Source organism: Procambarus clarkii, chromosome 34 (genome assembly GCF_040958095.1).
Source record: "Procambarus clarkii isolate CNS0578487 chromosome 34, FALCON_Pclarkii_2.0, whole genome shotgun sequence".
NCBI lineage: Eukaryota > Metazoa > Arthropoda > Malacostraca > Decapoda > Cambaridae > Procambarus > Procambarus clarkii.
Window position 1 is genome coordinate 9,160,595 of NC_091183.1, and position 16,306 is coordinate 9,176,900.

General features: G+C 38.2%; 2 protein-coding genes across 2 annotated transcripts; both read left to right on the forward strand.

Moving 5' to 3' along the window:
- The first annotated feature begins 1,238 nt into the window (after positions 1 to 1,238).
- LOC138370988 (uncharacterized) lies at positions 1,239 to 1,820 on the forward strand. Its single transcript, XM_069335627.1, has one exon. The coding sequence runs from the start codon at positions 1,239 to 1,241 to the stop codon at positions 1,818 to 1,820; it is 582 nt and encodes a 193-aa protein (XP_069191728.1).
- A 1,457-nt stretch (positions 1,821 to 3,277) lies between these two features.
- Positions 3,278 to 15,882, forward strand: LOC138370989 (uncharacterized). The gene is made up of 2 exons (XM_069335628.1): positions 3,278 to 3,763; positions 15,847 to 15,882. The coding sequence occupies exons 1-2, from the start codon at positions 3,278 to 3,280 to the stop codon at positions 15,880 to 15,882; spliced, it is 522 nt and encodes a 173-aa protein (XP_069191729.1).
- Positions 15,883 to 16,306: the final 424 nt, after the last annotated feature.

Below are 16,306 nucleotides of genomic sequence, written 5' to 3' on the forward strand. Positions count from 1 at the left end.
TAGTTAGGTGGTAGTTATGGTGGTTGTTAAGGTGGTTGTTAACGTGGTAGTTAAGGTGGTTGTAAAGGTGGTTGTTAAGGTGATTGGTAAGGTGGTAGTTAAGGTGGTAGTTAAGGTGGTTGTTAAGGTCGTAGTTATTGTGGTAGTTAAAATTGTTGTTAAGGTGGTAGTTAAGGTGGTTGTTAAGGTGGTAGTTAAGGTGGAAGTTAAGGTTGTTGTTAAGGTGGTAGTTAAGGTTGTTTTTAATGTAGTTGTAAAGGTATTTGTTAAGTTGGTACCAAAGGTGGTAGTTAAGTTGGTAGTTATGGTGGTAGTTAAGGTGGTAATTAAGATGGTATTTATGGTGGTTGTTATGGTGGTAGTTAAGGTTGTAGTTAAGGTGGTAGTTAAGGTGGTTGTTAAGGTGGTAGTTAAGGTGGTAGTTATGGCGGTAGTTAAGATGGTATTAAGGTGGTTGTTAAGGTGGTTGTTAAGGTGGTTGTTAAGGTAGTAGTTAAGGTAGTAGCTAAGGTGGTAGTTAAGGTGGTAGTTATGGTGGTAGTTAAAGTGGTAGTTACGGTCGTAGGTATGGTGGTAGGTAAGATGGTATTAAGGTTGTTGTTAAGGTGGTAGTTAAGGTGGTAGTTAAGGTGGTAGTTATGGTGGTAGTTATGGTGGTAGTTAAGGTGGTAGTTAAGGTGGTTGTTCAGGTGGTTGTTAAGGTAGTAGTTAAGGTGGCAGTTAAGGTAGTAGTTAAGGTGGTAGTTAAGGTGGTAGTTATGGTGGTATTTATGGTGGTAGTTAAAGTGGTAGTAACGGTGGTAGTTATGGTGGTAGGTAAGATGGTATTAAGGTTGTTGTTAAGGTGGTAGTTATGGTGGTAGTTAAAGTGGTAGTTAAGGTGGTAGTTAAGGTGGTTGTTAAGGTGGTTGTTACGGTGATAGTTATGGTTTTAGTTAAGGTGGTTGTTAAGGTTGTAGTTAAGGTGGTTGTTATTGTGGAAGTTATGGTTTTAGTTAAGGTGGTTGTTAAGGTGGTAGTTATTGTTGTAGTTATTGTGGTAGTTAAGGAGGTTGTTCAGGTGGTAGTTAAGGTAGATGTTAATGTGGTAGTTAAGGTGATAGTTATGGTGGTAGTTATAGTGGTTGTTAATGTGGTTGTTAAGGTCGTAGTTAAGGTGGTTGTTAAGGTGGTTCTTAAGGTGGATGTTTAGGTGGGTTGTTAAGGTGGTAGTTAAGGTGGTAGTTTAGGTGGTAGTTATGGTGGTTGTTAAGGTGGTAGTTAAGGTGGTAGTTATGGTGGTAGTTAAGGTGGAAGTTAAGGTGGTTGTTAAGTTGGTAGTTAAGGTCATATATAAGGTGATAGTTAAGGCATTTGTAAAGGTGGTTGTTAAGATGTTTGTTAAGGTGGTTGTTAAGGTGGTAATTAAGGAGGTACTTAAGGTAGTATTTATGGTGATAGTTATGGTGGTAGTTAAGGTGGTAGTTATCGTGGTAGTTAAGGTGGTATTTAAGGTGGAAGCTAAGGTGGTAGTTATGGTGGTAATTAAGGTGGTAGTTAAGGATGTATTTAAAGTGGTAGTTAAGGTGGTTATTAAGGTGGAAGTTAAGTTGGTATTTAAGGTAGTTGTTAAGGTGGTAGTTAAGCTGGTAGTTAAAGTGGTTTTTAAACTGGGAGGTAAGGTGTTTGTTAAGGTGGTAGTTAAGGTGGTAGTTAAGGTGGAAGTTATGGTGGTAGTTATGGTGGTAATTAAGGTGGTAGTTAAGGTGGTTGTTAAGGTGGTAGGTAAGGTGGTAGTTAAGGTGGTAGTTATGGGGGTAGTTAATTATTATGGTAGTTAAGGTGGTATTTATGGTGGTTGTTAAGGTGGTAGATAAAGTGGTAGGAAAAGTGGTATATATGGTGATATTTATGGTGGTAGTTAAGGTGGTAAAGGTGGTTGTTAAGGTGGTTGTTAAGGTGGTAGTTAAGGTGGTAGTTATAGTGGTAGTTAAAGTGGTAGTTATGGTCGTAGTTAAGGTGGTAGTTAAGGGGGTTGTTAAGGTGGTATTTAAGGTGGTATTTAAGGAGGTAGTTAAGGTGGTAGTTATAGTGGTTGTTAAGGTGATTGGTAAGGTGGTAGTTAAGGTGGTAGTTAAGGTGGTTGTTAAGGTCGTAGTTATTGTGGTAGTTAAAATTGTTGTTAAGGTGGTAGTTAAGGTGGTTGTTAAGGTGGTAGTTAAGGTGGAAGTTAAGGTTGTTGTTAAGGTGGTAGTTAAGGTTGTTTTTAATGTAGTTGAAAAGGTATTTGTTAAGTTGGTACCAAAGGTGGTAGTTAAGTTGGTAGTTATGGTGGTAGTTAAGGTGGTAATTAAGATGGTATTTATGGTGGTTGTTATGGTGGTAGTTAAGGTTGTAGTTAAGGTGGTAGTTAAGGTGGTTGTTAAGGTGGTAGTTAAGGTGGTAGTTATGGTGGTAGTTAAGATGGTATTAAGGTGGTTGTTAAGGTGGTTGTTAAGGTGGTTGTTAAGGTAGTAGTTAAGGTAGTAGCTAAGGTGGTAGTTAAGGTGGTAGTTATGGTGGTAGTTAAAGTGGTAGTTACGGTGGTAGGTATGGTGGTAGGTAAGATGGTATTAAGGTTGTTGTTAAGGTGGTAGTTAAGGTGGTAGTTAAGGTGGTAGTTATGGTGGTAGTTATGGTGGTAGTTAAGGTGGTAGTTAAGGTGGTTGTTCAGGTGGTTGTTAAGGTAGTAGTTAAGGTGGCAGTTAAGGTAGTAGTTAAGGTGGTAGTTAAGGTGGTAGTTATGGTGGTAGTTATGGTGGTAGTTAAAGTGGTAGTAACGGTGGTAGTTATGGTGGTAGGTAAGATGGTATTAAGGTTGTTGTTAAGGTGGTAGTTATGGTGGTAGTTAAAGTGGTAGTTAAGGTGGTAGTTAAGGTGGTTGTTAAGGTGGTTGTTACGGTGATAGTTATGGTTTTAGTTAAGGTGGTTGTTAAGGTTGTAGTTAAGGTGGTTGTTATTGTGGTAGTTATGGTTTTAGTTAAGGTGGTTGTTAAGGTGGTAGTTATTGTGGTAGTTATTGTGGTAGTTAAGGAGGTTGTTCAGGTGGTAGTTACGGTAGATGTTAATGTGGTAGTTAAGGTGATAGTTATGGTGGTAGTTATAGTGGTTGTTAATGTGGTTGTTAAGGTCGTAGTTAAGGTGGTTGTTAAGGTGGTTCTTAAGGTGGATGTTTAGGTGGGTTGTTAAGGTGGTAGTTAAGGTGGTAGTTTAGGTGGTAGTTATGGTGGTTGTTAAGGTGGTAGTTAAGGTGGTAATTATGGTGGTAGTTAAGGTGGAAGTTAAGGTGGTTGTTAAGTTGGTAGTTAAGGTCATATTTAAGGTGATAGTTAAGGCATTTGTAAAGGTGGTTGTTAAGATGTTTGTTAAGGTGGTTGTTAAGGTGGTAATTAAGGAGGTACTTAAGGTAGTATTTATGGTGATAGTTATGGTGGTAGTTAAGGTGGTAGTTATCGTGGTAGTTAAGGTGGTATTTAAGGTGGAAGCTAAGGTGGTAGTTATGGTGGTAATTAAGGTGGTAGTTAAGGATGTATTTAAAGTGGTAGTTAAGGTGGTTATTAAGGTGGAAGTTAAGTTGGTATTTAAGGTAGTTGTTAAGGTGGTAGTTAAGCTGGTAGTTAAAGTGGTTTTTAAACTGGGAGGTAAGGTGTTTGTTAAGGTGGTAGTTAAGGTGGTAGTTAAGGTGGAAGTTATGGTGGTAGTTATGGTGGTAATTAAGGTGGTAGTTAAGGTGGTTGTTAAGGTGGTAGGTAAGGTGGTAGTTAAGGTGGTAGTTATGGGGGTAGTTAATTATTATGGTAGTTAAGGTGGTATTTATGGTGGTTGTTAAGGTGGTAGATAAAGTGGTAGGAAAAGTGGTATATATGGTGATATTTATGGTGGTAGTTAAGGTGGTAAAGGTGGTTGTTAAGGTGGTTGTTAAGGTGGTAGTTAAGGTGGTAGTTATAGTGGTAGTTAAAATGGTAGTTATGGTCGTAGTTAAGGTGGTAGTTAAGGGGGTTGTTAAGGTGGTAGTTAAGGTGGTATTTAAGGAGGTAGTTAAGGTGGTAGTTATAGTGGTTGTTAAGGTGGGAGGTAAGGTGGTAGTTAAGGGGGTTGTTAAGGTGGTAGTTAAGGTGGTAGTTAAGGTGGTTGTTAAGGTGGGAGGTAAGGTGGTAGTTAAGGTGGTAGTTATGGTGGTAGTTAAAGTGGTTGTTAAGGTGGTTTTTAAGGTGGTAGTTAAAGTGGTATATATGGTGGTTGTTAAGGTTGTTGTTAAAGTGGTAGTTAAGGTGGTTGTTAAGGTGGTTGTTAAGGTGTAGTTAAAGGCATAGTAAAGGTTGTAGTTAGGGTGGTAGTTAAGGTGGTTGTTAAGGTGGGAGGTATTGTGGTAGTTAAGGTGGTAGTTATGGTGGTAGTTAAGGTGGTTGTTAAGGTGGTTGTTAAGGTGGTAGTTAAGGTGGTATCTATGGTGGTTGTTAAGGTGGTAGGTAAGGTGGTTGTTAAGGTGGTAGTTAAGGTGGTAGTTAATGTGGTTGTTAAGGTGGTAGTTAAGGTGGTAGTTAATGTGGTTGCTAAGGTGGTAGTTAAGGTGGTAGTTAAAGGGGTAGTTAAGGTGGTAGTTATGGTGGTAGTTAAGGTGGTAGTTATGGTAGTAGTTAAGATGTTGTTAAGGTGGTTGTTAAGGTGGTAGTTTAGGTGGTAGTTAAGGTGGTAGTTATGGTAGTAGTTAAAGTGGTAGTTAAGGTTGTTGTTAAGGTGGTTGTTACGGTGGTAGTTATGGTTTTAGTTAAGGTGGTTGTTAAGGTGGTAGTTATAGTGGTGGTTAAGGTGGTTGTTAAGGTGGTAGTTAAGGTGGTTGTTAAGGTCGTAGTTAGGGTGGTAGTTATGGTGGTAGTTATAGTCGTTGTTAAGGTGGTTAAGGTCGTAGTTAAGGTGGTTGTTAAGGTGGTTGTTAAGGTGGTTGTTAAGGTGGTAGTTAAGGTGGCAATTATGGTGATAGTTAAGGTGGTAGTTAAGGTGGTAATTAAGGTGGTTGTTAAGTTGGCAGTTAAGGTGGTAATTAATGTGGTAGTTAAGGTGGTTTTTAAGGTTGTTGTTAAGGTCGTAGTTAAGGTGGTTGTTAAGGTGGTAGTTAAGGTGGTAGTTAAGGTGGTTGTTTAGGTGGTTGTTTAGGTGGTTGTTAAGGTGGTATTTATGGTGGTAGTTATGGTTGTAGTTAAGGTGTTTGTTAAGGTGGTTGTTCAAGGTGGTTGTTAAGGTGGTAGTTAAGGTGGTATTTATGGTGGTTGTTAAGGTGGTTGTTAAGGTCATAGTTAGGGTGGTAGTTATGGTGGTAGTTATAGTCGTTGTTAAGGTGGTTAAGGTCGTAGTTAAGGTGGTTGTTAAGGTGGTTGTTAAGGTGGTTGTTAAGGTGGTTGTTACGGTGGTAGTTAAGGTGGCAAATATGGTGATAGTTAAGGTGGTAGTTAAGGTGGTAGTTAAGGTGGTAATTAAGGTGGTTGTTAAGTTGGTAGTTAAGGTGGTAATTAATGTGGTAGTTAAGGTGGTTGTTAAGGTGGTTTTTAAGGTGGTTGTTAAGGTCGTAGTTAAGGTGGTTGTTAAGGTGGTAGTTAAGGTGGTAGTTAAGGTGGTTGTTTAGGTGGTTGTTTAGATGGTTGTTAAGGTGGTATTTTTGGTGGTAGTTATGGTGGTAGTTAAGGTGTTAAGGTGGTTGTTAAGGTGGTTGTTAAGGTGGTTGTTAAGGTGGTAGTTAAGGAGGTATTTATGGTGGTAGTTATGGTGGTAGTTAAGGTGATAGTTAGGGTGATTGTTAACGTGGTAATTAAGGTGGTAATTAAGGTGGTAGTTAAGGTGGTATTTATGGTGGTAGTTATGGTGGTAGTTAAAATGTTTGTTAAGGTAGTTGTTCAAGGTGGTTGTTAAGGAGGTAGTTAAGGTGGTATTTATGGTGGTAGTTATGGTTGTAGTTAAGGTGGTAGTTAAGGTGGTAAATAAGGTGGTAGTTAAGGTGGTATTTATGGTGGTAGTTAAGGTGGTAGTTAAGGTGGTTGTTAAGGTGGTTGTTATGATTGTAGTTAAGGTGGTAGTTATGGTAATAGTTACGTTGGTAGTTAAGGGGGTTGTTATGGTGGTAGTTAAGGTGGTAGTTAAGGTGGTAGTTAAGGTGGTAGTTAAGGTGGTAATTAAGGTGGTAGTTAATGTGGTAGTGAGGTAGTTAAGGTGGTTGTTAGGGTGGTGGAGGTCAGTATATGAACGTTTATGCGAACCCTTAACACAAGTATGACCAAGAAGTGAATAACATTTACATTATCTCATAATGTAAAATTAATGGAAGACATAAACAATTTTAGGGAGGACATAAACAATGTGACTGAAGACATAAACAATGTGAGGGAAGACGTAAACAGTGTGAGGGAAGACGTAAACAATGTGAGGGAAGACGTAAACAATGTGAGGGAAGACGTAAACAGTGTGAGGGAAGACGTAAACAATGTGAGGGAAGACGTAAACAGTGTGAGGGAAGACGTAAACAATGTGAGGGACGAGAGTGAGAGGAAAAGTGCGATGATTGTAAAAGATTAAAATATGACTAAGATGAAAGAAAAAAAGGGATGAAAGGTTACAAAATGATGAAAGAAAATAATAAGAAAAGGCATGAAAAGAGAAAATATAAGAATAAAGATAATCAGGTAAATTAAAGGAAAGATTAGAAGTAAGGGAAGAAAAATGGAAGAATAGAAAGAGGAATAAATAAGAAAATGTTATAAAAATAGAACATAAAAATAAAAGAAAGAAAACTAGAAGAAGCCTAAAAAAAAAAATAAAAAATCTAGTGACAAAAGAGGAAATAGAGCCTAATGGCAGCAAAACTAAGTCAGGTCACGTTTGTTAAGAAAGTTGGAGCATTAGAGTATGTACTATGAGGCAAGAGTCAACAGCAACAAAGTCAGGACTCAGGTTCATGTTGGGAAGGTTGTGTATCAGAGCCGAGTCAACACGACGGCGGCTGTGTGGAGTAGAGGCAGGAAAGATTGTTTAAGAAGACCAATCAAGAGGCTGATTAGAGTCCCTTACATGAGAGAAGAGAGTAACTAACTCTTCCTCCGATTGATTCCTGGGAACATCTATTCCCTCAACTCTTTCGGGGGACTTACTTACTTCTGATGGTCATTCCAGTTCTCTTCTAATATATGCTTTCAGCTTATTAATATGAATGGATTTTAGCCTAATCATCAAATATTCTCCTAATTACGAATTTGACTCTGGCTAGTTTCCTAATTACTCTCTAAGAGCCCCAACATCTGGATGCCAACTTCCTGATCAGATTGGCAAATTTTGCTCTGTGTAGCTGCATCACTAGACTACCTTTCTATATTAGTAATGGCCAGGCACATCTATCATAATAGTGGGCATAGTGTGTCCTCACTTTCCTTGACGCTTCAGCTGCCAACCTCCGTGCATTCTTCATCTTGGATTTCCGAAGGACAATCCTCTTCACTGCTAACATTATGCATAATAAGCAGACCTGACGCAAAATTACATGTGTGCAGTAAACAGGAAGCATGGTTGAGTGTTTATGGAGTGGTGCACGCTGGTGTGTTGTTGTTGTTGATTTAGGGGCGACGACGATCGTGGGATCGGATGCGCCCCGACGTACCCGTGTAGGGTTAATCGCCAAGCCGAACCTCAAAACGAGTGACGCCAATCACTGAGACTAATACGCTTCGCAGCAAAGAAACGCAGACAGGCAGATGATCAGGAAGCCCGAGGAGTACCTCAGGGTGACAAGCACCGGCCCCGCCCCACACAGAGAACACTGGGTAGCAAACTAAAATCTCGGCTCCCAGCTAAAACGCAAAAGTCATCCAGTGCCCTCTGACAGAGCAGATGCCGGCCACCCACTACGGCTGAGGGCACACCTGGAGCCCACCAAAACCCACCAACTCCTGGGACCTGTCAGCCAAGCCGGCGCCGGACACCATCACCCTGCCGGGAGAACCAGTCAGAACACGTGGAAAAAATTCTATCAACAACCCGAAGACCCAAGTCGATATGTGCGCCAGGCGTCATACAACCGGACCGTTGAAGAGGAATGCCATACAGCAGTATCAAATCGAAAATCGCAAAAACAAACGTGAAGTGGCGGCTCCCAAGCGAAGGAGGCGTCAAGACTTCCACCCTGCTTCAAGCACCAGGAGTCCGTGCACGGTGGTATTCAATGCAAATTGAATGTAGGACAACTGTTCATTCCGAGTGGCTGGATCATTCTCCGCTAAAATGACAAGTATGTTAATTACCGTCCTCTTAATGCATCACATCATGCTATAGCATGGGGATGCTAGGCTGTTGGTGGTAGTGATGTTTAAGATTTTCCATACTTGCTGTGATAGTTTACAGATAAACTGCTGTCCCCTGCCTGGTACTAGAAATTCTGACGATCATAACACAGTTACAAGCCAAGCTAAGCATGTGACTGCAACTGTCTGGGTGGTGGTTTTGAGGAAGGGCTTCCAAAGAAGTCCTTCCTAATTAAATTTTTAATTTAATTATCTTCCCAAAACATCCCAAAAACTAATTAATTTCCTCAAAAAATTTCGACAGATAATTCACTGGAACAGGAGCATATATGTTACCCAAATAGTTAATGTTACTATTAACTTGGCAGCAACCTAGTCAATGGACGGTCTGAGGGAACTGCTTCAGTGGGGTCTGAACTCTTGTATCTTTCTACGACAATTCGCACACTACTTCACATGTCTAATACCATGTGACAGGAGGTGACGGAACCAAATAATAGCTTGGGCTTTTTTGTGTCTTTTACACTTCTGGTTGAATCACAGTCTTTGACACAAGTTTCAATGCTGATGACTTTAACATATAAGGAATAACTAATTAAAATACTGCTAAGTCCTTTCGAGCATTTATGTGGTATGAAACACCCACTTTTAACTCGAAATCATTAATTAAGATATTATGTCTTTTCGAAAGGTATTTTCCTCTTTCCAAATGTTCAATAATTTACTTCCATCTTTGGTCATTCATCTGAAGTTCTTTGATTTTTCGCTCGCAATCGTTTTTTCGTGAGATTTGTCCATGAAGCTCTATTGTAAAGCCTTCTGTATATCAACGACAATACCCAGTTGTGTCCAGAAACCTTCGTACATCCATTGCTGTCCTTGGTGTTGCCATCTTGGCAACATTTTGAACCCTGCATTGATCAATAGCGACATCTCGGTTAAATCATGGAGGTGTTCATTAAATATTCTCAAATAGAATGGTTCATCAATGAATTATGCTAATGAGTGCCTACCTAAAATTGGACTCACAAATGTAATTAATTGTTCCTTGATGTGATGAAAGTGCAGTCTTTAATCAAGATGTTATGCGCTGGAATGTATGCAAGTGAATGTATCAGAGAATCATACTTTCTCGCTGTCTTGTTCTGAGTTGACTTACCTGCAAATGGTGAAAAACACTAAGCGGAGCCAAAACTGTCCAGGATCTCCAGGAAGCGGCAGCAATGGGTAGGCGTCTGCTGTTGTCACTTTATTAACTTTGTAATAGTCTATACAAAACCAATAGCCACGGTAATTTTTGCACACTATCTTTACTGGAGAACGTTGGACTAGCTTCCATGGTATTCTGTCGTAATATCCTTTTTACTCATCTTGAGGTAACTGTTTGGCTTGTTCTTGGAGTCTCCAGTAATGTGTCAGGACAGGAGAAACATCGCCTGGTGGAATGGTGTGTTCAGTTTGAGGCAGAAGGCCTGTCACGTCATCCTGGATTACAAATGGCTTACGAAATTCCGTAGTTCCGCAGCACTTCCCATACCTGTCTACGTTTATTTTTATTTACACAGGAGGATACAGGACACACGGCTGCTGACGCCTATTAGCAGGCTGAGAACTTTACCTTCTCATTGCTCATGGGTAAATCTTACCCACTAGTTCCTTGGAATACGTGCAAAATACTATCAATACTTAAACTACACAAATACACAACCTGCGCAATTAATACACAACTTGAATAATTATAATCAATGCACAATTTGCGCAAATGCAATCAAACATAACTTTGTCAATCAATATACAATTTGCTCGATATTTTCCTATATATGTTTAGAACATCATTTATAATTTGCTGTGTTTAACCAAAATTGCCTTCCCCCCCACCAAACAATTAGTCATAATTTCACATATATGAATCATACATTCATATATTTGCTCAATCCTCATAAACATACATATATTTCACACAGAAATCACAATAGTGTGATACATCATATAAAAAATCCACAAGGGCGTAAGGTCAGTAGAACTTCTGGTTGCAATTCTTTTACCATGTCGTAGCTCAGTCGATTAAGGCAGCGTTAGGGATCCTGTTGGACGTAGGTTCGAACCCTCGTCACGGCCCTTGTGGATTTGTACACATATATTTCCATAGATATTTCAACATTATTTATGCTAAACTGTTTTGTCACCAGTATTTCCCAATTTATATCCCTATTTTTATATATTAAATACCTACCCTCCTTGTTACATCCTCTCCAGTTATGTCTCCCATATTCATTTAGGCAAACAATCCAGCGATCTTATTGGATTTAACCTTAGTTATGTTAGGTTATGCAGGATTGGGTTAGGTTAGAACAGGTTGGGTTAGGTTAGAACAGGTTGGGTTAGGTTAGAACAGGTTGGGATAGGTTATGTTAGGTTAGGTTAGGACAGGTTGGGTTAGGTTAGGACTGGTTGGGTTAGGTAAGGTTAGGTTAGGTTAGGACAGGTTGGGTTAGGTTAGGACAGGTTAGGTTAGATTAGAACAGGTTGGGTTAAGTTATGTTAGGTTAGGTTAGGACAGGTTGGGTTAGGTTAGGTTAGGTTAGGTTAGGACAGGTTGGGTTAGGTTATGCAGGATTGGGTTAGGTTAGAACAGGTTGGGTTAGGTTAGAACAGGTTGGGTTAGGTTAGGACAGGTTGGGTTAGGTTAGAACAGGTTGGGTTAGGTTAGGACAGGTTGGGTTAGGTTAGAACAGGTTGGGTTAGGTTAGGACAGGTTGGGTTAGGTTAGGACAGGTTGGGTTAGGTTAAGTCAGTAAATCTATCTAAGTTTAAGCAACTTGTTGTATCATACCAAAAACTTATCCGATCAAATTCTGTATAAACTAATAATGTCCAACCCATAACTATAATATCCTATCCCTCGCAATGGTAATCGATCCCATTTTAATCCGACTTAACAGTATCTATATCTAGCTGAATTTAACTAAATCTTTCTTACCCATCTAAATTTAACCAACAAGTGCTAAATCCAACTAAAATTGATACATATTTAATATCCTACCAAAATGCATCTTAACAGAACCTAAAGTTAACTAAATATTGCAAAAAGTTCACTTGTCCTATTCAAATGTGTCCTAATTTATCCTAAGTAAAAGCTAAACTAACTATATATTAGTACCCATTTCTTCACATACAATCCTCTCTACCCTCTCGCCATCCATTACAAGAGCTAGCTGTAATTCAGACCCCAAATAGGGTAATTTACACTATTTTCTGAACAAGCTAGTTTATTACTCTGAAAGTATTATATATCCTACCCTCTTCTATCTTACCTGACCTGACCTAACACAACAAAAGCTAAATTTTATTTAATTCAGCAAAATTTAAGCTGACCCTTAATAGCACATCCAGTTGGGGCTTGACCAGCTGAGTGGACAGTGCTTCAGATTCGTTGTCCTGAGGTTCCGGGTTCGATCCCAGGTGGAGGTGGAAACAAATGGGCAGACTTTCTTTCACCCTGATGCTCTGTTACCTAGCAGTAAATAGGTACCTGGGAGTTAGACAGCTGTTGCGGGCTGCGTCCTGGGAGCGGGGGGGTGTAACAAAAAGGAGGCCTGGTCGAGGACCGGGCCGTGGGGACACTAAGCCCCGAAATCTTCTCAAGATAACCTCTAGATGAACTTCCTAATTTAAGGTAATTCTTACCAAATTTATCTAATTTACCATGTCACAGCACAACCAAAGCCAAATTTAACCAAGTTTAACGTATCTCATCTATATTTAATGTCTATTTCCAATATCCAGTCGTCACATAACATATCCCAACCTCAAGACCATTTACTACTGTTGCTGCTCTGTCCGTCTAGCCATTACCAACATCCAGACCTTGTATAACATAACCCATTCTCAAGACTATTTCATAGTGTTAGTGCTGTGTCCATCTAGCTCTTTTCTACATCCATATGTGATTTTCTAGCATCAATCCTACCAAACCACACCCTAACCTAACCTAACACAGCCAAAGCTTAATTTAACCAGATTTATCCCAATTAGAGTCAATTCCACTAAATTTGCCCCTAATTATAACAAACCAAAGCTGAATTTAACTAAATGTAACAAATCATATTACAACCAAATGCTGAATTTAACGGTTACAGCTGTTAACATCTATTACCAACATTCAGTCTTTGCATAACTTCCTCATTCTCAACACCATTTCACTTATGAGTGCTGTGTCCGCCTAACTATTTCCTACATCCAGATGAGTTTTTCTGGCATCAATCCGACCAAATCCAGCCGAACCCAACCTAACACAACCAAAGCTAAGTTCAACAAAATTTATCCCAATTGAAGTCAATTTAACTAAATTTACCCTATTTATAGCATAACAAAGCTTAATTTAACCAATGTAACTAACCATATCACACCCCAAAGTTAAATCTAACTGTCAGAGCTTTTAATGTCTATTTCCAACATACATGCCACCCTGGATTACAACCGAATTTTAATATGTTCTTAGAAGTGTGTTGTTACTGGGCATTTTCCTCATATTACCACAACTCAAACCACCTTGGGCATAACCATTAATAAGACACATTCTTTTGTAAGTGTTAATTTTGGATATAAACCTAACTGACTGGTGGATTTGGATATAAACCTAACTGACTGGTGGATTTGGATATAAACCTAACCTGCAGGGATCTTTGTTAAATATTCCAACTTTATTGTTAAGAAAGGGTTGATTTTGGATATAAGCCTAAATGACCTGTACCTAACATGCTTGGATCTTTGTTGAATATTGTATCTCTATTCTTAGAGAAGTGTTGTTTCTTGGATATAAACCTAACTGCCCTTCGCGTTACCTGCCTGGATCTATGTTAAATATGATAACTATATTGGTAGGAATGTGTTTGTTTTTACACTTCAACTTTGCTACCTTGCACCTAACCTGCCTGGATCTTTGTTCAATACTCCAGGCAATGTTTGGTTTTAGACATGGACTAAGCCTCCTTGAACCTTTAGCCTTGACCTAATGTCAAATGTACCATATTTTTTTTTATTTTTTTTTATTTTTATTCTTTTTGTTTGCATCAACCCAATTGACCGGACCTAACCTCTGATACTAAGATCGTGTTTCAATATTTCATTTTATTCTTAGCCATTTGTTTTTTTTTGGGGGGGAGACATTGGTCTTAAATCATTACAACCAACCCATCCCCGACCTAACCTCTATTACCTAGGTTAAATGAAATGTTTCACTATTGGGCATTTTCTATATATCAGTTCAACTTGAACATCCTTAACCTAACCTCATATACCTAGCTCTGAACTTCATTTTATATCATATTTTTTGGAAAGTGACATGATTCACTATATCTATTCCATTAAAAATTTAGCTTTGATTGTGTTGGGTTTGGTTGGTAAATTTTGACAAATTTGAGTAAGAAGAGTGAAATATTTGCTAGATTTAGTTAAAATTAGGCTCTGTTAAGATGCATTTTGGTAGGATATAATAAACATGCATAAATTTTAGTTAGATTTAGCACTTGTTGGTTAAATTTAGATGAGTAAGTCATATTTAGCAAAATTCAGCTATACCTTAGTATAGCTGAATTAATAAAAATATCCTGAATAATATCCTATTCCAGGTTAAGGAGTACCTTAGCCTGGGATAGGATATTATAGGCAAGGGTTGGACATTATCAATTTATATAGAATTTGAGTGGATAAATTTTGGTATAATATAACAAATTGCTTAAATTTAGATAGATTTACTGACTTGAACTAACACAACCTGTCCTAACCTAACCTAATTATGCTTAGCCTAATTTGACCAGACCACACACTAGAAGGTGAAGGGACGACATCCTTTCCCTTCTAGTCGTCCCTTCACCTTCTAGTGTGTGGTCTAGTCAAATTACTTTAGCTACGTTATTGTGATTTATCGCCTGCATGCTTAGCCTAACATAAGTAAGGTTAAATCCAAAAAGGTCGTTGGACGATTTGCCTAAATAAATATGGGTTACATAACTGGAGAGGATGTAACAAGGGGTAGGTATTTATTATATTAAAATTATGGATATAAACATCCATAATTTAATCGAGGCGTTGGTGGTGAGACACCTGGTGTTGTTCTTCAGCTGTGTCTTGCTCTGGTTGGGCCTCATTTAGATTGTGCAGTTCAGTTTTGGTCGCCGTACTGTGGAGTGGATACAAATTCACTTAAACGTGTCCAGCGTAGGATGACAAAGTTAGTTCCCCAAATTGGAAAACTTTCATATGAGGAAAGATTGACAAAGCTTAGATTGCATTCACTGGAGGGTCGAAGGGTTGGGGGTGACATGATGGAGGTTTACAGGTGGGTGGGTGGACATAGCAAGGGGGATGTTGGGGGTATCAACACAAGACAGAAAACGGAACAGTGGGTTTAGGTTGGATAAGTTTAGATTAAGGAAAGACTTGGGTAAATACTGGTTCGGTAACATGGTTGTTGTTATGTGGAACCAATTACCGCATACCGTGGTGGAGGTGGTGTCACTCGATTGTTTCAAACGTGTTTTGTACATGTATATGAGTGGGATTGGGTGGTTACAAATAGGAGCTGCCTCATATGGGCCAATAGGCCTTCTGCAATTACCTTTGTTCTTATGTTCTTAAATTGGGAAATACTGGTGACAGAACAGGTTAGCATAAATAATGTTGAAATATTTATGGAAATGAATGTGTTTATGAGGATCGTACAGATGAACAATTCATATATGACAAATTATGATTTTTTTTGTGTGTGTGGGGGGGGGGGGGCAATTTTGTTTAAACTATTATAAATTATGTTCTAAACATATATAGGTAAATCCCGTGAAAATTGTGTATATTGATTGACAAAGCTGTGTTTGATTACATTTGCGCAAATTGGGCCTTGATTATAATTATTCAAGTTTTGTATTAATTGTCCAGGTTGTGTATTTGAGCCGGTTATGTATTGATAGTGTTTTGCACAGGTTGTGTAATGATTACATTTGTCTATTCATTATATTCACACAAATTGTGTATTATTTTTGTAAGTTCTGTATTGTTTGTGCAAGTTGTGTATTAATTGTAAATGTTTTGTAATTATATTTGTGCGAATTGTGTATTTGTGCTAGTTGTGTATTGCTTGTAGTTGTGCAAAATGTGTATTAATTGTGCGTGTTTTAAAATTGTATTTGTGCGAATTATGTATTTATGCAAGTTGGGTATTTTAAGTATTTGCACCAGTTGTATATTTTAAGTATTTGCACCAGTTGTGTATTTTAAGTATTTGCACCAGTTGTGTATTTTAAGTATTTGCACCAGTTGTGTATTTTAAGTATTTGTACCAGTTGTGTATTTTAAGTATTTGCACCAGTTGTGTATTTTAAGTATTTGCGCCAGTTGTATATTGATTGTATTTATACTAGTTGTGTTTTAATTGCCGCAATAGAACTAGTGCAATTGTATTTTGTGCAAGTTCTGTTGTTGTTATTATATATAAAAAAATCGGTCTTCTTTTGTAAGTGTGAAAGTGTATTTGGTTTTTGTGACTGTGCAGGCATTTTGTGAAAGTGATGTTTATGAAATTGTGTAATTTTTTTAAAGTTCATGTTAATTCGTGCAAGCGTGTATGTCATTTGTGATATGTGTGCAAAAAACTATACCTTGTGTACATTACATATTTGTGAGCAATGGCATATTTTGTGTGGAAATGCCATACTTTGTGCATAAGTGATATACAGAGAGCAAATATGTGCGTTTTATGCTGTATGCTTTGATTTTGTGTATTTTTAATGATTATACAAGTGTAACATTTTGTGTATTTGTTGATAAATTATTTTTTCATTTTAGTATAACTTTTATCTAAACTTATAATTTAAGCTGAGTTTTATTTCAGTGTGACATAAACAGCCTGGTTTAACCATATGAACAGTAGCTGGGTGGGTATTTCATCATGTTTTATTTATTAATTTATTTATATATACAAAAGTTCTTACAATCTTGTGCAGCCACTAGCA